Source organism: Ambystoma mexicanum, chromosome 8 (assembly GCF_040938575.1).
Source record: "Ambystoma mexicanum isolate Mex_15411 chromosome 8, UKY_AmexF1_1, whole genome shotgun sequence".
NCBI lineage: Eukaryota > Metazoa > Chordata > Amphibia > Caudata > Ambystomatidae > Ambystoma > Ambystoma mexicanum.
The window spans coordinates 1,366,418,313-1,366,442,178 of NC_090929.1; the positions used below are offsets into that span (position 1 = coordinate 1,366,418,313).

The 23,866-nt window shown below is 46.5% G+C and overlaps 1 protein-coding gene across 2 annotated transcripts in view; it reads right to left on the reverse strand.

The window, feature by feature from the left end:
- DOCK1 (dedicator of cytokinesis 1) overlaps window positions 1–23,866 on the reverse strand; it is a 2,312,292-nt gene that overhangs the window by 263,654 nt on the left and 2,024,772 nt on the right. For both annotated transcript variants that reach the window (XM_069611483.1, XM_069611484.1), the window contains exon 46: window positions 2,976–3,059. In XM_069611483.1, the coding sequence (XP_069467584.1) occupies window positions 2,976–3,059 (84 nt within the window). The remainder of the gene's footprint in view (window positions 1–2,975; window positions 3,060–23,866) is intronic.

The following is a 23,866-nucleotide window of genomic DNA, read 5'->3' on the forward strand; positions in this document are numbered from 1 at the left end:
AAGATCCACAAGAATTTCTAATGTACTTACTACAAGTACTGGAAAACAAAAACATACTTATAAATGAAATCTTACAGATACATGTGGAAACATACATGCATTCTCTGCAACCATGTGGCACAGGAACAAATCCCTAATGAATGCTTCGTGTATGTATCCATACCTAACTGTGAATCTATTCCATTAAAGCAACTTGTACAAAATGAAAACCATGGCAGATTATGTACTAACTGCAATTCAGATAATCGCTCCACCTTACAAATACAAAGACATAGTAAATACGTAATATTAATGCTTTTACGTTACAATGCAGATGGTACCAAAAACAACTGAAAGCTGACTGGATTCACACATGGTCAAGTATCACTTGGTAAGAAAACCTTCACAACAATAGGTATAATCTACCACGCAGGAACCACAACCAATGCAGGTCACTACACACTGCATATATAAAAAAAGAATAGTGGATGGTTTGAATGTAATGATAGTACCATTACTCTAAAGCAGAGATTACCAGCAAATCTTATAAACGCTTACTTAATATTCTTAAAACCAAAATTTAATAAGTAATCTGTGCATAAACATTCATAATAAACATTAATAAAACTTCAATCGAAAACTATAAACAGTTAGAATACGCCAACAGGTATCTAACTGCCCCAAAAATCTGCAACACCCCAACAGATAGATGAGTAACTTGAAAATATAAATAAAAAACTGTAACCAGTTAGAATGCGCCAACAGGTATCTAACTGCCTCAAAAAATCTGCAACAAGCCAACAGATAGAACATTAGCCAGAAATAACAAACACTGAAAACAAAGAAAGAAATATATTGTACCATAACAAAAAAAGTTTTTTTTTAATCCAGCATGGATATTTCTTCCCACAGACCCAATGATTTAAGAAACAAACACAGAAACAGCAAATTGCACAGTACACTGGTTTATAAACTACTAAATATGAGGGTCGAAATAATGCAAAAATGTCTATTATGCAATGCAATAACTCATTATGAACTACCTACACTAACATGATCTTTTCTTTTATCACAGAAATTGAAAAAGAATATCTGCTCCAGTTACCCAAGTTACGAAAAAAATATATTCAATCACAAAAAGTCAAACAATAAGTATATAATTATAGAACTCACAAATATTGTTCCATAACACAACCATTTAAGCAAACATCTAACCATACGCCACAATCCAAAATGTTTACTTCCATGGATATGTTCTACTGCAGTCCTTGTTACCAACCTCTACAATCTTAACTGCATGACGTAGCCAAAACTTCACATACAAACTATACAAATCAAACAGTACACAAACTGTAGATTTGTGAATATTTGATGGATGTTTGATTCTATGGGTGTGTTATGCTGCGGTGGTTGTGGCCAGGGCCTAGAGTCTTGGGTGCATGGCACCCATAGAATCAAACATTTAACTGTGCTATATGGGCTACTACCAATTTCATAGTAAAGTAAATTAGCCAGAAGTGTATTTTCTATGTCCGCGGACATGACAAACACATCAGGGGCACCTGGCCACCTAAACAAATACAGCATTTGACCCATCTCTTACTCCCCCACCCTCCCCAAGCTCTCTTACACACCAACACACTCCCCGAAGTTGTATTTTACCCCCGTTCGTCGCCGCGCTGTCCGCAGATGTCCGTGGATCCAAATGGCAGATGCATCAAAACAATACGACGCACCGCACGCTCCAACCCAGCAAATCAGCGAACACATCGTATGTCCACGGAAAGACGCAAGCCGATTAGTCAATTGGTGTCCTGTCCGTGGAGCGAACAGGAAAATGTGTCTGTGGAGCGGACATAGATATCACAAATTTTTTGAGACCTACGTTTTGGTCGTTTTAACTACTGGACAGATTTACACCAAACTTTTAAAAGCACGCTTTCAGGACCAAGCCGCTGCTCCTGCTGCAAATTTGGTGCAAATCCGTCCAGCGGTTTGCGCTGTAGGCATGAGCACATTTTTTCCCCATTCACTCTATTGGAAAAAAATAATTTTTGTGACCCCATTATAACTTTGCCCTCCCCCCCCGCACCAAACCTCACTAAACTTTACAAAATAATTCAAAGTGGGCCATATACTTTTTTTGCAAAGTCTGGTGAGAATTCGTCCAAGAGCAGCAAAGTTATAAGCCGCCCAAAACATGCTCTTCATATGGGATTAGCAACGTAACCATAACTACACAGTCACAAACCAAGACATAAAAAAGGGCAAGGACCACAATCACGGACCACTGGATAGTCACCAATTAACTGAATGTAAGGTCAATTTTCAAAGACGACATTTATTAATGGAAAAAAAAATGCCCACAGCTCAGGAGGCTGCTTAGGCAATAGGCAACACGTTTCGCACCGTCCGTTTTTGTTCTTGGTTATTTGTTTCATAAATATATAATTATGTATATACTTTTTATTTTTTTAAGTAGCATTTTGGTACCTGGGTGCCTGTCTTTCCTGTGATGCCACGTTGGGAAACTGATTTTTATCACAGAGGCATTAAGGCAGTGCCCATGAATTTCTTAATTCCTGATATAAATGTGCACACAGAGACATGCACACAGACACTCTCAGGTTGGTGTCCCCCTTGCTATTTGTATTTCAGTATGTTACAGATTGAAAAGGGGCTTCGAAAAGTTTTGACAAGTTTAAATGACTCCGACGTTAACATTTTTTTTGTACATTTCCATGGTGCAGAAAAAATGAAAATGTTAACTGGAAATGGGTTCATTATAACTGTGACTCGCGGGATTATAAAATGACAAACTATGTCACACTTGAGAGGCTGACCTTTTGCTCGTGTTCTTCGGCAGTCTAAAGGCCACTGGGGGGCTGCATACACTGGTGAACCCTTTGATATCAGACTTGTGTCAGAAGTGACAAAGATATGCTAATTTACTAGGACACTTGCTTGCCGCACAGTTTGAATTAGACCATTTTTACCTGCCATGCGATCAGTTCCTTTAGCTTTTCAATTTTCTCATGGTCTTCTGGGTGTTCTTGCGTGTACTTTTCAGTGAAGAACGCCTAATAAGATAAAGATGGAATACTTAGATTACTATAGAAGGAGAAAAGGTAAACAAAATGCAGTAACATGCGTGTCAAGAATTGCTTGATCTGCTTTGAAACGCAATGGCTGCCACCCGTTATTCATAGTACTGCTAAAATGTCAAATACTTCGAGGACTTCATATAAAGTATACACAATACTCTGGTTCCTCGGATACATACACAAAACCAAGTAACAATACTGCCTTTTTTAAATATATATAGTGCTTCATGCATGATTGTGTTATATATCCCCTGTTTAAATGTCTCTGCTGGTCTAGCATGTGACGGATGGAGGGCAACGTACCATTGCTTTTGTGGTCACAGAGGCGACACACAGTAGCTGGTCAGTTTATGGGTGTCTGCTGCCTTCTCTGACATTTCCATAAGGAATCTTACCAACTTGTGTAAAAGTTGTAAATGTAACAGGGCAATTCAGTCAACACCCATTGTACTTCAGAGAGGCAGCCAACAGCCTCTGGCCTCCTGTCTCTTCTGTAGTGTAAATGGCTGTTAATGAGTGAGGCAGAACCTTCTCTGGCTCTAGGGGACCCCGTGGGCAACAGCTCACACCTTGTGCATATGCTAATCCCTGACCGACCTTTCCTACCCTCAGAAGGAGAGCCCTTAGAATCTGGATGAATAAAGCATGGCTGTTCTTCCTCCGGGCCCATCATTTAGCTGTGGCACAAGTAAGCAAAACCTCCTGAGAGCCTTTGATAGATAAGGGGTCTGAGTCTGCAAACTCGAGATTGCAGTTTTTTTTTCAGAAGGTCCATCATATCCCCAGCACCAAAACCCCTGTCTGCAACTCACTGTTCTTCACCATCCTGCAGCTGTCGCACCTCCATATCCCCTTTTTTAGGCTAAGGTGCTGCACATTTTTTAGGAAACCACACTACGCTAGCCATCTTTTCTGCTCTAATTTTCAACATACAGAATTCCCCTGCAGGGTCACACCATCACTCTGATAGCGAAGGCCTGGTGCCACTTCATGTTCGTGCCTGTTGGTGGCAGAGGGTGTGGGGGGTGTTCATTTTGGAATATGTGGGAAGAGTTTAGGGCCTGAGGGAGACATCAGGGTAAACCTCTGGGATGCTTTGTTATACATGGGATACAATGTATTGATAAGTGTGTGCGTGTGTGTCAGAGAGAGAGTGAGAGAAAGAAATATCAACGGGGTAGAGTGAGTAAGTGAAATGTGACAAGAGCCCACTGGTGAAAGTACAGAGTTGTAGGTTGTTTTGCCTTGCAAGACCTACTCCCCTGTTCCCCCGATTAACTGTCACCCCTCTATGATCTCCTACCAGCTTACACTCTTACACTACAAATACCCCACAGAGAGTCAACACAGACCAAGCTGTTGACACATCAACAGTAACTGAGCCACAATTAAGCTCTCCTATTTAACCCTGTTGCACTCTTGCACATCAGCGGCTAAATAGACCCAAAGTGCTTTAGTCCATCAGATCTGCTAAACCCCTTAGTAAATAGATTGGCACTCAGGAACTGAGTATTCCGAGCTGCACCTTAAACATCACAGGTTTTGCATCTGCCTTTTCCACTGTGACACAAATGGACCCTCCCCCTTTTTTCGTACATAGCCAAGTGCAGCCAGGACACCAATAGTGGCAGACAGGCACTATACAAGACCACTTCCATACAAATCTGTGTCGTACGGCATCACACAGGTGTCTGGAGGGAGCACACAACTCAGAGCTATCAGGAAGGTAACATGAATCCAACAACACGCATATCACATTCAATATGTAAAGTAAAGTGGTCTTGTATAACGCGCCCGTGCCAAAATTGATGGCCTTGCTGCGCATGGCTCTGTAACAAAGTAAGGCAGGGTGTGTTAGTCAGATAGCAGGAAGGCAGATGCAGAAACCTTTGGTGTTGATGGATGCAGGTCAGAAATACCGTTACCTGTGTGTCGATATAAAAATCTCCAAAGTCATTTGTGATTGGAACCGACTGGGCAGGTTAGCCATATGGACATCCCCTGGATTGTGGAGTGTTAAAATGAACAGCATGGTTGTTGATAGAAGATGGATAAAGTCTGAATCTAAATGGTATGTTATGGTAATGTTTATTTGTAAAGCGCCTATACACAAGGCAAGTGTTTCAGGGTGCTCAAGGAGAGAGGGAACAGGGGAGAAAAACAACAGTCATTCAGGGCCCTTGAGTTTCTGAACAACAAACAGTCTGCCAGGCAGAGTAAGTGTAAATAACAACAAATAGGTCAGACGCCGATTCTGATGTTTTTTCCAAGAGCATAGAGGCACCACCATGCGGGAGGGGGGACAGGGAGGAAAGTATAGACGCTCTTCAAGGCATAGTACGTTCAGATCATGCAAGTGTACAGATGGCACAGGAGAGGGGAGCGGGAGGAGGAGGACAAGTGTAGGTGTGGAGGGGGGAGTATACTAGACCTGGGAGGTTATCTCTGGCAGTGTGGGGGGGTAACAATGCAAGACTGTAATAGTGAGGAGTTAGTTGCGGGCTGAGGGGGGTGGCGAGTGAAGACATGCATCAAAATGACATTTTTGTCACAATCACATTTTTACGATTACTTTTGAATTGTTAAAAACTGCAGTGATTAAAACAACATATTTAATTCAGGAAATAGATGTTTCAGTCTTTAAAAAGCCTCATTGGGTTAAACTCGTGATTCTCTTCAGGCTGTTAATAGTTTTTTCCCCTGTATCATGGGGAAGGGCTTGTTATTTCTTTAAAACTTCAGATTGTTTCAGGACAATGCATGATTTGTTAGATCAATGGATTGATGAATCAGTGTTTTAACTGCTTTTACGGCATCACCAAATAGCCAATCTAGAGGAAAACGTCATGTCTCCTTACTGGTCAGCAGTTAAAAACTTCAGCTCATTCTTCCTACCAAGCAGGGCTTTAAGTGGGCCTGGGCAGAGTCCCGGATGGTTCCGACAATTGTGTCGGAAATGGGGCCATGCCGGGGCTCCCTAATGTCCCTTGCTAACCTCCGTCCTCTATAAGTTAAGGCTTATAAGCGTAAACGGGAGAGCTTCAGGCTTTAGGAAAAAAGCCATGCCTGCCTTTTCATTGCACCACCAACAACCTGCAAGGCACCCCTTTAATTACAAATGCAGGGATCAGCACCCTGCCGCCCCAGGTGCAAGGGTGAGGAACGATGCACAGTGGTGCCTGGAAGGAGTCCGTGCCGCAATTAGGTGGCAACACTTATCTGATTTGAATGCCTCCTGTTAGCCCTTTTGCAAAATCAAGCAGGGTTTCCGAAGGAGGCGTGGCCCAGAAACAGCGGTGCAATATAAATCACTGGTACGCCTTACCACTAGTTTGCTTGCTTTTTACAGAGTGTACCTTTAATTCAAATGCTCAAGAAACGCGTTGTAGAGGAGCAGCCAAATGCCTCTGCATGAAGTCCCACCCCCGTAGTGCCTATATTTTGGAAGACAGAAACTGCACCATGTTTGACACCAGTGGCTGTGACCATACCGGGACGAGTGTTCGAGGAAAGGTATCCATTAAGAAAGCCACACCAGATGTACGCCCGAAGAGATGACAGTCTCTTGGAAGAAGCCCCTGAAGGAATATGAAAACAAGAGAAAGAGAAGCTGGTGACGCCACAAGAAGTGAGAGTGACGCACTAAGAAGAGTGGCTGAAGAAGAGGATGAATGAACCTTATAGAAACTGATGACGAAATAAGTAATCAAGTGAACATCATTATGCAGAAAAGAAGATTGCACGTTTGAAGATCACTGCAGAAAATGCAAGCCATTTAATAACTGTCCAGATGCAGCAATGCAAGTAGATCAAGTAATCTTAGAAGCTAGCTATACGTAGTGAATAGACTGCAGGCAAAGCCGCCATTGTGTAATAATTGATATGAATTATATTTTATTTATATTGAGCTCATACACAAGTGTTTCAGAGCGCGACCAAGCCAAGGGAGGGGAACATGGGAGAATAAAAACAACGATCTTACTAGGCCCAGTGACATTAAGAACGCACAAGTGCATGGAAACGGGAAAAGGGGAAAGTGTGAGGAAGGGGGAGAAGTGGAAAGTGCGGCACATGGGAGAGAACAGAGTAAAAATAAGTGCAATAAATAAATGCAATAAATAAATAAAATAAATACAGGCAGAGGTAAGGGCGTAATTTGTCAGATAGGGTATATCTGATGAGAGCAGAAGAAAAATGGGGGACTGTATGGGTACAGATACAGAACCCACTGCAATGCTCGAACGCAGTGCAGGAAGCTGAGCAGGTACCTGTGCCTGAAGGACAAAGGGTGGCCAGGAGCATGGTGCTGAGAGAGAAAACAGATCAGCAGGGGAGAAGAGGGGCAAAGGCAGAAGCGAAGAGGAAGGTCTTGAGGTGCTTCCGGAACTGGAGATGGTTCTCCTCAAGTCAATAGTGTCTGGACATCGGTGTCACAACTTTAGTAAATTCAAATCCATGGATAAAGAAGGATCGAGAGCTGTGTGTGTCGCAGCAAAGAATTAGCTGGAGATTGCAGGCTTGAAGGGTGGAGCTGTTTGGCCTGGTATCAAAGCTAAAGCGGCCAAGAACTGGTTATCTATCCATGAAGAATAGAAACCGTGAGACGCTGATTCATCCCGTGTTAAGGTGCAAAGAAAGAACACTATGGGTGCCAAGTTTATTAATTCAAGACAATTAAATGCTAGAAAACAGGCCGAAATATGGTCTCCTGTCACGCAAGCCAAGGATGGAAATAGGAGTTGGGCATGCATACCAAAACTGTGATAAGCGTGTGCCTGTACTCCCTTTTATTCCCAAGAAAAGAGAATCTACTGCAAGGCCAAGTTCAAAGAGTCTGCATGGCAGAAGGCATGGGCGTTGAGGGGCTAATTGCATGGGAAGCAAAAGTCATGTCCACCTCCCGGCACCTGCGTATGAGCTTACGTGCTGCTAAGGAGCCGGAAGTTCCAGACATGGCACGAGCATGCCAACCAATTATAGGAGGCCATATAACGAAGAGTCTTATAATTTGATAGCCAATTATGAGCTGTGTACATTTATTTGAAACTTTCTTTATTAGATTTTACATAACTGAGCAAAGAGGCCATGCGCAGGCTGTAGCTTAACCCCCCTAACCCCGACCCCCCTTCCCTCCTCCCTTTCCATAGACGTCAAATACAGGAAATACAAACAACAATCATGATTGCACGTTCACGCTGATTCCCGCATCTCGATGTAATGGAGAGTGTTGGTCCGAAGCTGGGGACGAAGTCTGCGAATATAATATATCATAGGTGGATATCAAGTAAGCAATGTATGGGCCCCAGATGTCAGGGGGGCGAGCATGCAGAGGTAGTGTCTTTATAAAGCTAGATTCCACATCCTGGCAATACGTGACATCGTTTAGCCAGCGTTGTAGACTTGGTGGAGGTCCTCGCCCCCACTCCATGAAGCAGCTGCCAGAAAGGTGGTTGCCGTGGGAAGGTGGGGATGTTAGCTTGAAGAGCAAGGCATAGTCTGAAATAGATGAATATATCTAAAGCATTGTTACAGCACATGTCCCGAGCCTGTTGTGGCGACAGGAATGTGCCCTCTGGAAAGAGATCACTCAGAGTTTTTACTTGTAGCTTATCAGTCCATTGTTGGAAGATCCTCTCCGAGGTCATGGGAATTCCTGGTATGCACCTTATTGGGATGAGGGGGGAGAATCTAACTTGGACTTGGTTCTTTATGTGGTAGTGTATGTGGTAGAAACAAAGTTCATCGGTGTGCGAGGTGCCTGTAATTGGCCAAAGATAACAGGGGTGAAGGAGGTAGGGGGACACCAAAGCTCTCTCGATCTGGACATAGGGTCTGATAAAGTGTGGCATATCAATGGCTGAGGAATTGGGCTTGAGCGGCCGAATAGCAGCGCTCAAGTCTGGGAGAGCGAGTAATCCTTGCGTCACGGGGAGAGTCAGTGTGGTGTAGGCCACTCTCGCCACCTTGACTGCCCATAGGAGTTCGAGAATCATGCTTCTGATGCGTTGGAGAAACTGCTGTCAGCACCAGTGGGATGTTCGAAAATAGATACAGCATTTTAGGAAGGATGACCATCTTGACCAAGGAGACTCTACCCCAGAGCATGAGCGGGAGAAGCTTCCACCTGTATACTTTGTTTTGGATAATTTCGACTGCGTTCTCGTAGTTGTCTTGCATGATGTTGTGGCTGGATCTGGACAGAATAATTCCCAGATATCTAACTTTTGACTGTTGCCACTGGAAGCCAAAGTCATCTGGGAATTCTCGAGTAGTGGCAGTCAAGGGAAAGATTATGGATTTTGAGTTGTTAACCCTGAGAAGTTGCCGAATTTAATCACAGCATGCATCACTGGGTTCAGGTTTGCAATGGGATTGTGAAGGAAGAGTGCAACGTCATCAGCGTAAAGAGAAATAATCAGTCTATGTGGTCCTAGGGAGAGACAACTGTTCAGGTGGTGGAGACGAAGATCTGAAGCCAGGGGTTCCATAACTAAGGCGAACAGCAATGCTGATAGCGGGCAGCCCTGTCTTGTCCCTCATCGTAGGTAAATATCAGCTGAGCGTGTGTTACCCAGTGTGATGTTAGACGCTGGGTGTTTATACAGGAGGGCGTTTAATTGTATGAAACATTTGCCGAGGACCATACGTTCTAGGACTGTGAAGAGGAAGGGCCATTCGACTGAATCAAAGGCCTTTTCAGCGTCAAGTAGCACCGTATCGATTGGCATTCTGGGTTAAGGGCTTCCATTACTCCGAACATTCTTCTTATGCCGAATGATGTGCTTCTGCCTGGGATAAAGCCCCCTGAGCAGCTAGCACCATGGCTGGCATCATGGGGAGCAGCCTCTTTGTCAGGATCTTCGCTATTATTTTGTTGTCCAGGTTTATAAGGGAGATGGGTCTATAGGAGGCACAGTCTTCTTTTGGTTTCCCGGGCTTATGGAGGAGAATGATGTTGGCCATGTAAAGAGTTGGTGGTAGTTTTCCGCTGATCAGGGCCTCGTCATAGACTCGCAGCAGGAGCAGGACCAGGAGATCTGTGAAAGTTTTATAGAACTTGCCAATTAGACCGTCTAGGCCGGGTGCCTTTGCGTTCTGTAGCTCTTTGATTGCCTCAAGAATTTCGTCTGTAGTGATAGGTTCATTGAGTGATCCACGAAGTTTGGTGCTCATACAATACAGCTCGATGTCGTCTAGGTATTGGGCCAGGTCAGTGGGGTCGGCGGTGTAGTGAGATTTGGACAGTTCTTGTTCGAACTTTCGGAAGGTTTCAGCGATGTCCTCCTCGGAGTATACGAGATTGCCGGTTTGGTCGAGGAACGTTTCGACCAAATTAGGTTTTCTTTCAGCTGCCACTAATCTTGCCAGGAGGGCTTCGGGTTTCTGGCCCTCGCCATATTGTCATGTTTTGTGGTTCATAGAAAGGAATTTCGCCTCTCTGCTGTGGATGTAAAAGGTTCTAGTTCCGCCTTGAGTGCCACCAGAGTATGGGAGTCATTTGCTGACAAGTGTGCATGTTCAAGTTCTTTAAGACGGGTTTCACTCAGGGCCAGTTCTCTCCTTATCAATTTGAGGATCCCGTTCTCCTTTGCTAAGCATATCCCCCTGACATAGCACTTGAGTGTTTCCCAGAGCGTACCTGCTGATGCCACGGAGCCTTGTTTGACATCGATTAAGGATGATATTTCGTCTCGAAGTTCGTCTGCGAAGCCTTGGTCTTGGTGGGCCCCGGGTTTGACCCTCCAATGTGACTTGATGTGGCTACCTTGTGATGTAATGCATTTGAGGGTTACAGCGGAGTTGTCTGAGTGGCCTGATAAGGATCCGGGCAGGATATGGCACTCCCCCTCAATGGAGTCGGCTGTGTGAGGACACAAGGAGGTAGTCAAGTCTCAAGCTAGTTTTGTGGACCCGAGAATAGTAAGAATAGTAAGTATACTCACGGGTCTCCCAGTGTTTATGCCTCCAGACATTGTCATGGTCGTAGGCCTTACATATTTCTGTAATTTGCAGACTTGCCTTGGAGGGAGGAGCCCCTATGTTGTGAGATTTATCTTTGCTAGGATCTAGTGGTGTGTTTAGATCACCTCCCCAGATGATTGTGGTTTTTCCGGCCGATTCCAGGTGTGTCATCACCCAATCATAGTAGTTCGATCCGTCCGTGTTCGGGCCGTAGGAGTTCACAAAAATCATTTCTTCCCCATCTATAGTCCCTTGTTTATCTGCCTTCTGGATCTTTTTGGGTCAGTATTAGCTTAAATTTTGTTTTCTTGTTGATTAAAATGGCAACCCCCCTGGCATAGGAGGAATAGGAGGAAAAATATCTGGCAGTCCCAGTCCTGGGCCCAGTTATTCTCGGAGGCAAGGGGCAAGTGTGTGTCCTGGATCAGGGCTACATCGATTTTGTGCGGGCGCAAATACTGTGTTATTTTTTGCCTTTTGGTCAGCTGGTTGCCTCCCCTAATGTTCCATGTGGCTAGGTTGAATGCGTTGGTCCATCTCTATCTCTTTGGCTGAGTGTCTGGAATCTTCTGTGCTCTCAACTGTAGTGCAATAGATCTTGGGTGACTGTTGGATGGTGGCTGTCCAGGAGGCAGGGCGTGATACGGAGAGTTCAAGTGGGGCCAGGTACAGGGTGGCCGGACCACGATTGGTACATGTTTAAAACAGTGAACTTCACTTAACTTGGCAACCCCCAATTCGCCTTCTGTTGCCCACCCTTTCTCACGGCAACCCCCAACATGCCTGTGCTCTTAACCCTCACTATTAACAAAAAAGTGAAGTATGGCAACAGTGGCATGCTAGGGGCGCTAGTGGCCTCCCAAGTTGTGTGGCTCTGTATCACTTACAAAGTTACGGATCTCTGGTGGTGGTGCAGCTTTGATTGTGCTCTGTTCCACCCTTTGATGCGTGATTATGGCTGGTTTCGCCATGCCTTGTCTCTTTGTGGCAGCCCTGGTTTGTTATTAAGGGGTCTGCAGCCGGCCTGGTCAAGATAGGAGTTGGCCTCTTCGGCCGACTGGAAGAATTGGGTTTTCCCATCATGTCGAGAAAGAGCATCTAATAAGGTATCTGGTTATCTCACAGCCGATGTTTGATCCTGGTAAAGGATCTTCTCTGCACTTGGACGGCCGGAGAAAAATCCTGGTAGAAATGGATGGTATCGCCATCGTACTGAAGCTCGCCTTTCTCTCTCGCGAGCCTTAGGATTGTGTCCCGGTCTTTGTAGTTAAGCAATTTCACGATGATTGGGTGAGGGTGGGGCTCCAGGAGTTGGCTTGGTTGTCGGAATCCTATGAGCTATTTCGATGACAAATAGCCGTGATAGTGCTTCTGTTCCGAAGAGTTCTGTACAGATCTTTTCAATATGTTCTTCCATTCTCCACTGTAGCTGTTCTCTGACCCAGACTAGTCTCACGTTATTCCTTCAGGAGCGTCCTTCCAGGTCTTCTTTTCTCGCATTTGCTGTTATCATTTGAGCCGCCAATGTTAACACTCTGGCCATCAGTGCTGTTGAGCCATCATCCAGGTCAGACCCTCTTTGCTCCACTGTATCTAGGCGTTCAGTGTGTTTGTCGAGCCAATGCTGCAATTGGTCCACTTTGGAGGAGAGACCGTCTATTTTGCTGTCCAGATTCCCAATCCCAGCTTTCAGCTCAAGGAGGATTTCCCTGATGTCAAAGGATTGTGGGAAGTCTTCCTCTTGAAGTGCGTCGTGTGTGGGAGATTCTGGCCCACTTCTGGGTCGGGGTGTCCTGGACGTTGTTCCGGATTCAAAAGTCAGCTTGCGTTGTGATTTGTCGGTTTTCCCCATGGTGAATATGGGCGGACAAGGAGCTGAGTTCTGGGCAGCTGTTGGAGCGAGGTGGTGTCTAATATATCTGGAGTAGGCTGGGCCCGAGGAGGCCTCCCAAATTGGTTTACTTGGGTGCAAAGGAGGTGCCGATCGGTCAGAGTGGGCTTGTGCTGGATTGCCCTTGGGGGTAGTGAACCGCTGGATACACACTCACAGGCAATGGTTAAGGTCTGTGGACTGTTCGGATGAGTGCCTTCTCAGTAAGGATCTGGGGTATAACTACACAAGGCTCCCAGTGCTGCTTTGGTTGTTAACTGGTAGGACAGTCACTCTGTGGCCTTTGCCCACGCTTTCTGGTGACGAGGGAAGAGGCAGGCAGTTGGTGTTCGGTGAGATAGTACTGTTACGCTCCCCCTCGGCTGATCTTCTCTGTAAGCGCGATAGGTGTGGCAGCGCGGTTGGCCGATTTCGAAGCCCTCGTTACATTGGCTTTCCCCTCGGTGTGTAAGGTGCTCATGTGAGAGGAAATGGGCGATTTGTAGCTTGATATTTAATGAAGATCAGTGTTTGTTGGGCGCTGCTGATATAGGTTACTTAGCGGAGTGAATGGCGTCAGGAAGCGGGGTTGCAGCACCCAACTCAGCACACATTGACAATATTGAGATTCGCGTGGAGCACGGTACCTTCTATCTGGAGGGCAGTCGCTTTGTTAGCAGCTGTGTGTCCCGTTGTCCACTGCGAGTGTGCTCCGTGCACATTTACTACAGGATTCCAGGCTGTTAGCAAATGTTCCAGTCTGGCTCAGTGCCCCAGGGACTCAGGAGCTATGCTGTGCGGGAAACCCTGTATTCTCCGTCCCTGTTTTGGAGCTAGCTGGCTTGGAATGGTTCACGCCTCCGGTGGACACTGCCCGCGGCTGTTACCTGTCCCATCCCAGCTGTCTGGGAACGCCAGGAAGGTGGGCCCCTCTCCTTCTGAACACTGTGCCGGCAGCCGCCGCCGGAGCAACAGTGGCGTATCTCTGCAAACTCCCCCCTGTCTGGGATCAGGCACTGGAAGCGAGGGAGGAGCAGGACACAGCACCCCCACCAGCAGCTCTCTCAGGCTGGCCGGCTCCTTGGTTGGGTGGTCGTTGGCTCTTCTTGTGTGGTAGTGGTGTCGGTGTCTGTATTGGAGATGGACGTGTGCAGGGGCTGCGACTCTTGGGCTGGGTTGGGATCTTTTTTTTCTTTTTTTTTCTTTTAGTGAGGACCCCGCTTGGTTCGCCCACGTTCCGGGTCTTCCAGGTGTCGCCTGAGCAGGCATGTCTCCGCAGTACTTAGCCCCCGACTGTCGGTCAAGTGGGCGGGCTGGAGTTTCCCAGCCACAGGAGCACGGCCAATGTGCCACTCGGGGGAGCAGATGTAACCTCTTTGCAGTGCCTCCCTCGTGCCATGCACCAACAGCATGGTTGGCACCTGCCAAAGGATTCGTACGTCAGTCAACGGGGGCCTCCCGGGCTGCAACGGTGAGGATGTGGAGAAGTAGCCTCTCCACCTCTCCACCTCTCAGTTCCTCAGCGGGCCGGGGTCCCAGGCACAGGAGGCACTGTTCTCTGCGATGTTGGGTACATTGTATACGCTGACTCTTAGCGGTACATATCAACGAGGGGATTGGGTTGTTTACCCACCGGAGAAGCTGCGATTGATCAGGATTGATGTAGAGCCACACGGGAGCTCACAAGGGAGCGGCCATCTTGGTGGGCCCTCTAGTGCCCTCTCGATGAGCTGTGTAGTTAAGTGTTGAAGATGACTTACACTAGGGGTGGGCATGAGTTGTCCACCTGACTGTAGAGACCCAATCACAACCCGTTACTGTATAGAAAGTATACTTAGATGTTACCCTTGAGCCAACCACAACACCCCGTGGGTTTCTCTTATTTGCCACGTAGTATGACATCACGTATGATGAGTTTTGACTTTATAAATGTAATTTCTTTTTAAATGCATTGAGAGCTTGAGCGTTGATGTCCGTTGTAACTCTGTGTTTTAGACAATTGATATAAAACAGTCGAATGAGACTTTGCCAACTTCCTGAGTCGCTCTGATCATTTGGTTAAGTGTTACACTGCATCCCATCCATGCATGACAGGTTACTGACTAAGGACTATAAGTTCAGCGTCATTGATGCTTTTTCTTTCTGCTGAGCCCATTATAGAATCGGCTCAGGTCGGACATTCAAGCCCTGCAAGTTTCCCAGTTCTCAGCTAGGCACACTTTTGCTAACTTTGTAAACAAATTTCTTTTATCAGTGGCAGAGCCTTTCATATGCATGATGGGACATTTCCAACTCAAAGAGCTTGCAAAGCACCAGTTACCTTGCAAATCTGTGCAGGTTGAAGTGAGCAACACAAAGGGATCATTTAAAGATTTGTTTATATCGATGAGATATACTATCTTGACAAAATTAAGTTGCTTCCTGCTGAGCTTTAATCAAGTCTATGCAAAAAGGACAAGCATACTTGTCCTTGGCGCTTCATTGGTTAAGTCACTAATCACATGTTTTCAACATCATGAATAACAAGGAGCTGGAGGTTTGTGACAAAGAATCTGCATATCTACCTGTGTTTGTGGCCCAACTTCTATTATTACATATTTAAATCACTGAAAGTACAGTGAGGTAAACTAGATTTTTCAGGTTGACATTATCTTGCATCCTAGGACTTATATGTTACCATTCAGGATGTGAAAATTAAAGCCACGTTGATATTCGTTTGGATTCGTTAGGAATGGCATTTTGTTGTGTGGCTTTATTATGCAATTTGTATTTTTTGTAAGTAAACTCTATAACACATATTTACTGTAGACCTTGAAATCCAACAATTTGAGCCAAAATGTGTGATCCTGATCACCCTCCGCCCCCTCTTCTGCCCGACCATCACACTCCCTCCTTTTGGATGCAGCCAGAGTACCACCAGTTCCTTTGTTTCCACTTCAACCTCTGTCGTGGCCTAACAGGCAGCATTTAGCTGAGGCAAGTGTTATCTCTTAATTGTGCCCCCCTGCCAGGCCATGCCCCTTTTTGGCCACACCCCCTAAGAGCATCTGATCGATTTGGCAGGCTACTTAAAGAATTGCCATCAACCCCTTCTCCGTTATGGGAATGTACAGGCAAGACAAAGGATTACTGGTCGGTACTAGCATCAGTACACAAGCTCTCACCATTTCGGAAAATGAAAACAACAATAATTGGCACTATAGTTCGTGGCACTGAGTTTCATGGCGCCTTCCTCGAGGGAGAAAGCGTGCGTGACCACTCTTCTAAGGGAGGAGAAGCTTCCTTATACACTGCATTCCAGTGGTACACTGCAGCCTCAGCACCATGCGAAGAGTGCAGCACCCTCAAGACAGAAGGATCCAGTGTCAAAGGAGAGATGTCTAACTGGCTTCAATACAACCAAGCTAAATCTGTCCGCCAAGAAATGAAGTGTCCTACTAAAATCGATCTCCCACTCTCACTTGTTTGGCATTCTGCGCCCAGTCTCGTAAAAAAAGATGTACTTAATAACGGAGCATGGCTGTACAGTTCTTGTGCATGCAGGCCTAGTGGGCCCAATCAAGATCCTGGCGAAGCTAGACAGTGTTCTTGCAATGTGTGAATCTGTTTGAGGGACTGAAACACTGGAAAAGTGGAGCTCGCCCCATTCGTATCATAGCACTTAGAAGTGGGCGGAATAGCCATGAAGTGCTACGTAAATGCGTGATATTTGCGCTATTGTTCTTGGAAGCAAGATGACAAGAAGCAACACAGGTTCGATCCCCTGGTCCCTTCTTAGAAAGCTCTGGGTATTTAAGTGTTATAAATACGCAACCAAGACAAAAAAAAAACAATTATGCAACTAAAAAAAAAAAATTCCTGTAACAGCGCCTCGATGCCCGCGGGCTGTGTGAGCGCTTTAAAAATGCAAATAAATAAAAATTAAAAATAAATTGTTAAATTGCTTCCTCAAATACAGGTAAAGTTTCAGATAAGCCACGCAGAGTGACAAAACTGAAGAAACATTCCACTTCACGTCTGGCCCCACGGTTTAAAACAGCAGGTTCTAGGACGTTTTCAACATGGCCTTATTTTTGGTTCTCTATTTTGTGTTTTCAAAAATAAGCATTGAATCTTTAAGTAGGAGTCTGATATTGCAATCTATTTTGGAAATTTTTTTATTCCGGATCAACACAGACGCCTGGTTTCTTTGTGTACAAATATGCATTTCAAACAATCAAAATCAGACGAATAACCTGCAAGTCAACTCCCACAGATTCACTCACCCCAGCACCCCCAAACACCGATGCTTTGTGTACGCTGAGATTTTAGCTGAAACAGGGATGTCGCAGGGTTTCCAGAAACGTGTACTGAATAAACATACTTGGCAACTCTACCAATTTAGGCGGTAGGATACCGCTTTTCAAGCATTCCTATCGCCTACCGATTTAGTGGCACAAACACCGATTTTTAATTTTTACATTTTATTACATTTTTTGTAAATTGTTTTTGGCCACGCCAGCTCGGGGGAGTCTTTCAAGGGCTCCCCCGAGCTGGTGTAGATGGAAAAGGCGCGGCATGCAGGCTTTTGATGTAAAAGGCACCCACGGCGGCGGGCTAAATGCGGGTTCCTTTGATAAAAGGTGCCATTAGCCCCCCACCACGCCAGCTCAGGGGAGTCTTTAAAGGGCTCTCCCGAGCTAGCCTAGCGGGAGAAGGTGTGGCAGGTGCCTCATTGTCATTGAATGCACCCGCGGCGGTGGGCTCATTCAATGACAATGGGCTGCTGACGCACCCTATTCCTATCATTAACTCCTCGCCTGACTATTTTTGAAACTTTAAGATTGCTACAGATTTTTGGTCACAGAATGTTGCCATGTATGAATAAAGCGTGAGTATGTGGCCCTTAGCTTTGCACTCAAGTTCGTTCTTCTCTCCCACATGAGAATGCAGTGATGAGACAAAAGCTTAGTGCAGTCGCGGGAGACTTGCATGGCGCTAGTTTTCATTTTCAATGAGAGCTCTCTTACAGACGAACGATTATTCATCAGCGTTCGGGCTTCTGCGGAATGATTCAGCACAGGAATCCTCGGATACTTCTATTCTGGTGAAGGAAGCATTTCACTTCAGGACATACTTGTTCCGGGTAAGTGGCCCCTTGCAGGGAATTAATTACATTTGTATTTATCGGAGAATGCAGGCAAAAGATGTTTTGAACATAAACACTTTACATAGGACAAAGTATGAACATTGCCATCCCTTTTCCACGTAATATGGGACTGTAATAAAGTGACCTCCTTAGACTTCTTGTTGGGTTCTTTAAGGTTTATTACAGCTTCTTAGGTTAGCTCTATAGGAACAGTTACATAGACCAGACACTGGCCCCCATCACCCAGGCAGGGGCTCTCTCTAGCTGCCTGGGCTTGGAACCCTCACCACAAACATTCATCCACACCATAACATTCCACATGACATCACATGCTTCTGCATAGACTTACAAGTACATCACAACACATCTCCCTCTCTTCAAAAGACATTACACACACGCACACACAAAGCACATCACTACACATCTCGCATCCATCCAGAATCATCACACACATAACACACAGTGCACTTTATTTAAAGAGGAGCACAACTCTAGAAAAATATCAGTGGGCAGTGTCCCTCCTCCTCTTAAACTCAGAACCCACAACTCGGGAGGTGTTCCTCCCTCTCTACCCGAGCTGTAACTTAAAACAATACATTCATGCCATGTCACAGCGCCCTCACACCCCTATCATATCAGGTCGGCGCAGCACTGCACAGGCACTGGCTTTACACACATTTTACACACTACCAGTTCCCACCTGACCACCGTGGTATGACTCACTCACACCACTCTGATTACCTTGGTGTGACTTACACCGCTCTCACTACCCTGGTATGACTCACTGACACCACTTCGACTACCCTGGTATGAATCACTCACACCACTTTGACTGACATCAGTTAAATTTGCAATACATTACAGTACGTGAAAACTTAAAGATACAATTTTCAAATGTCAAACTCTAAAATAAAAGTCTTTGATGCATTATCGCAACCTAAAGTTGAAAAGCCTTGAACTCGTTATTGCTAACCAAGTTTCAACTGGTTTTGCATCCCTCATAACATACATCACTCAACACCTTTAACACCTGCGGGTACTGAACTGCTATTAATGCACACACACTTCCAGGTCAATGCGCAATCACATACTTGTTTCACACATTCTACTATTGCAGTGTACAATTCAGTTACTCAACTGTTTTATATCTGCTGCAGATACTAATCACATTGGTTTATAGTGTCATATCCTTATGTATCCAACTCATTAAACCATAAAAGTCTGTAGCCAACATGGCTCTAACTTTCCCTTTCTCAAGTTGGTCATCATTACATCCCCAACTCATTCTAGCCTAAAAGTCTGGTAATTGGTAATTGGTAATCCTAAACCATCCACAACCTCTCACCCTTGGTGACGCTCCACACACAACACATCATAGTGACCATTTACTCCCCTTAATGCTTCTCCATTACCTGCACCTTCAAAATTGTACATGAACACAAGTAATACTGTTCATCTTTTTGCAAAGGATACACACGTAGGCGTAAAATAACACCATATTCAGCACGATCTGTGACTCGTCTGCTGATCCTTGAACATTACAACGTTGACACATAACGTCATCTCTTCTGACACAGGCCGTTGCTTTACCTATTGGTCCTTGAGCTCCATATCTCCATAGGAAATGTCCATATTTCCTAAATAATCGCCGGCATGTTCTTCCTCATGCCCCATCGTCCGGGATGATTTTCATTGTAGGTATACTTGTGAAACACTCTGGTCACCGATTACCCATACGCCCTTCTCGTCCGCCTTCATTTTTCACTGCACAGGCTGCAGGACCTTCAAAACACCGAAACAGCGCTGCAACCACTGCGACGCAGAAACCATTTCCGGATGAACAGCGCATGATTTCATCACGCTTCCAGCAGAACGCAGGTCCTTTTCTCGACCGCAGCTATATGAGGGAGGACCTCCTGAGGGGAGATGGCTCTCAGGGAAACCCAAAAACCCAATTACATCAATGGAGGAAATTACATATCTTCCTTTTTCCTTAAGTGGTACTTCCTCAGTCCTCCATGCCTTAATGGCCTCAAACCCTCAATTCTCATCTCAGTGTCTGGCTATCAAATACCTAGTAGGGAGACTATGTGGGTGAGGAAGAGGCGGGAGGTGATGAGGATTACTCCCCAGGTAACCTGATCTTCCTCAAGTTATCTAAAACCTGGCTTGCAATCTGGAACTATTTGAAATACTTTTTCCCACTCTCGATATAAGCTGCCAAACCTAACTCCTAAAATCACTGGAAACATTACCTCAACCCCTGCACATAAATCATCCAACTTGCCCTTAAAACGTATTAAAGGCATCTCCTCAAAATTTGCCTGTAAAAGAACACAAGATGACTTTCCTTTTTCTTAGATTGAGATTACTGCTAGGAGGAAGATGATCCAAGTAATGGGCATCACAAAAGACCAGGAACACATGCTGCATTCTAGTTGTTGCAAGTGCCCAACTACAGGCAGGACATGTAAACAGAGATCAGCCGAGTATGGACTCCTGCGGGGAAGACGCCTATCCACTTGGTGCTGACTGCCATCCAGAAGCAAGGTCCGTGGAGCCAACCGGCTCAGGAGAGGAACCAGAGCTGAAAGACTGCCCAGCCCGGAAAGATGCAGCAACGTCAGAGTGAAGAGGAAGGCATTCCGACGTCCAGCTGTACCAGGGAGCAGCCTCTGCACTACTGGAGTCCACGAAGACATGAAGCAGGCAAGTGAGACATGCAAGCAGGACGGGAAATGTGCGGCAGAGGTGGCGAACCCCAGGGAGGTCACCGGGATGCCGACAGGCCATTGACGGTTCACTGCAGGAGAACCTATTCTCACTGCAACACCCGTGAGTCAGCCTGAGGGAAGGGAGGACTTTGGGGCATGCAAACAAAGGTGCTGAAAAGAAACTGAACTAAATGTAATTAATAAAACGGAAAGAAAGGTGAAATACAATTTAAAGAAATCAAACCAAATAATAACGCAAGACTGTCAAAGTTGCAAATAGGTGCATTCATTCAAACCATGGTGCCGAAAGGAAACCGAAGCAAATACGCTGAATGAGACAGAAAGAAAGGTGACAAATAAAGAAACTGAATAATGTCATAACAAGAGACTATCAAGTATGCAAATGTGCGCAGTGCAAGTATAGGAAGGCCTGGCAGGAGAGAATACCATGCCGTCCTGAGCTACAGAAATGTGTATCTGAAAGGAAGTCCTGCAAGGAGAGTATACCAGGCATTTCAAGACACAAGTATATGGGAATACGTGTAAAGCAACCTGGCAGAAGAGTATACCAGGCATTACAAGTAAAAAAATAAGGCCCTGGCAGGAAAGTATACAAGGCATTTCAAGACCCTAGTGTATGGGAATAAGTGTAAGGCCCTGGCAGGAGAGTATACCATGCATTACAAATCACAAGCCTTTGAGAATATGAAAACAAGTATATGAGAAGGAACAAGTTACTTACCTGTAACTGTTGTTCTCCAGCATGGGTCTGGCATGGATTCACATGCTCATGAATATTCCCCATCATCAGGCTGGGAATCCTCAGTAAAGAAAAAATCAGTATCAGTTTCGTTTCTAATCTGTCTTTCGTAGTAGTAACCAATCACTGATCTCTGCGTCATACTGACCACAGCCAATGACTGCCCTCTACCTAAGCCCCGCCTCTGGCAGCCATCTTCAGATTTGGTAGCACGTGAAGTGGCAGTATGACCAAGTGAAGAGCCGCAGAGGGGTAGGCGGGAGGGTTTGCATGTGAATCCATGCCAGACCCATGCTGGAGAACAACAGTTACAGGTAAGTAACTTGTTCCTTCTCCAGCATGGGGTCTGGCATGGATTCACATGCTCATGAATAAAGAATACATAGCAGTACACACATGCACAACCACGGGAGATGGCAAAGGCTCAACATTAAGCATCACATCAAACTCAACATTAAGCAATTCTTACCTCCTCACCATGCTCACCTTAGGCGAACAGGTTGCGCAGCACTGCTTGGCCGACCCTGGACTCCTCCCTGGAATCCCGATCGACGCAGTAGAATTTCGTGAAGGTGTGCGTCGACCTCCACGTAGCAGCCCTGCAGATGTCCAGCAAGGGCACACCAGATAGGAATGCCGTGGTAGCTGCGATCGCTCTGGTGGAATGGGCTCTCGGACGGCCAGGCAGCGGTCGGTTTGCCAACCGATGACAGTACATGATACAGCCGGAGAGCCATCTAGAAATGGAAGCCTTCGAGAGAGCCTTCCCCTGATTGACAGGTCCAAAGTTCACAAAGAGTTGTGACGTCTTTCGAAAACCCTTCGTGCGGTCCACGTAGAACTTCAGCGCTCTAGCCACATCCAGCGAGTGCAAAGTCCTTTCAGCCGGCGACGAAGGCGATGGGAAGAAAACAGGCAACACCAAGGGTTCGTTGAGGTGGAAGTCCGACGGCACCTTGGGCATGAAGGAGGGGTGCGTCATGAGCACTACCCTCATGTCGTGAAAAGTCAAATACGGGGCCTTGCAGGAAAGGGCCTGGATCTCTCCCACCCGTCGTGCGGAGGTGATGGCCACAAGAAACGCTGTTTTCCACGACAAGAACTTCAACAGAGCCGAGTGCAGAGGCTCGAACGGAGGTCCCATGAGCTTGGTCAGCACCACGTTGAGCTCCCACGTCGGGGCCGGAGCCTTCACCGGTGGGAACGATCTGAACAGTCCCTTCATGAACTCTTTCACCAGACGATGAGACCACAAAGACGTCCGCCCCGTGGTTCTGGTGTATCGGGAGATCGCAGCAAGATGAATCTTGATGGACGCGTGCGCCAGTCCAGCTTTGGCCAGCGTCAGTAGGTACGGCAGTACTTGGGGAGCCGTAATCCGCAGAGGGTTAATCTTCTGTGCGTGGCACCAGACAGAGAACCTCTTCCATTTGTGTCCGTAGCATTTAAGAGTTGAGGACGCCCTGGCCTTTGCAAGAACCTCTCTGCAGTCGGCCGGTATGTCCTATCCTCCAAACTCTAACGCTGCAGGAGCCAGGCCTGCAAGTTCAGCGACTTCGGGTCGTGATGGAGGATGGCGCCTCCTTCCCTGGAGAGAAGATCCGCGTCCACTGGCAGCTTGATTGACGGGGACGCTGACAAGTCCAGAAGGTCCGGGAACCATATCTGCCTCGGCCACGCAGGTGCGACGAGGATCATCCTGCACCGTGACCTCTTGAGCTGGTTAATGAGCCGGATCAGCAATGGCAATGGAGGGAACGCGTATAGAAACAGGCCCTCCCAGGGGAACGAGAAAGCATCGCCCATGCTCCTCGGCTGGGGAAACCTGCTGGCGAACCTCCGGCACTTGGAGTTCGTCGCCGTCGTGAACAGATCGATCTGGGGTGTGCCCCACCGTCGGAAGAGGCGGTCCACTAGATCCTGTCGTAGTTCCCACTCGTGGCACAAGCGCAGCTCCCTGCTGAGTGAGTCGGCGATGGTGTTTTTTATCCCTGCCAGATGAAACGGCACCAGAAACATCCCTTGGGCGACGGCCAAATGCCACAGATCCTGCGCCTCCATGGACAGGGCTGGGGACCTGGTTCCGCCCTGTTTCCTGATGTAGAACATGGTGGTGGTGTTGTCGGTGAAGATCCTCACCACCTTGCCCTTGAGGGACGGAAGAAAGGACCTGAGGGCCCAAAACACTGCACGGAGCTCCAGGACGTTGATATGGAGGGACTTCTCCGTCGGGAGCCAAAGGCCTCTCGCGTGCAGATTTTCGGTGTGCGCTCCCCACCTTTCCAGGGAGGCATCCGTGGTCACTGTCTTCTGGTGGCCGGGGGTCTGGAAGTCCATGCCCGCCGTCAG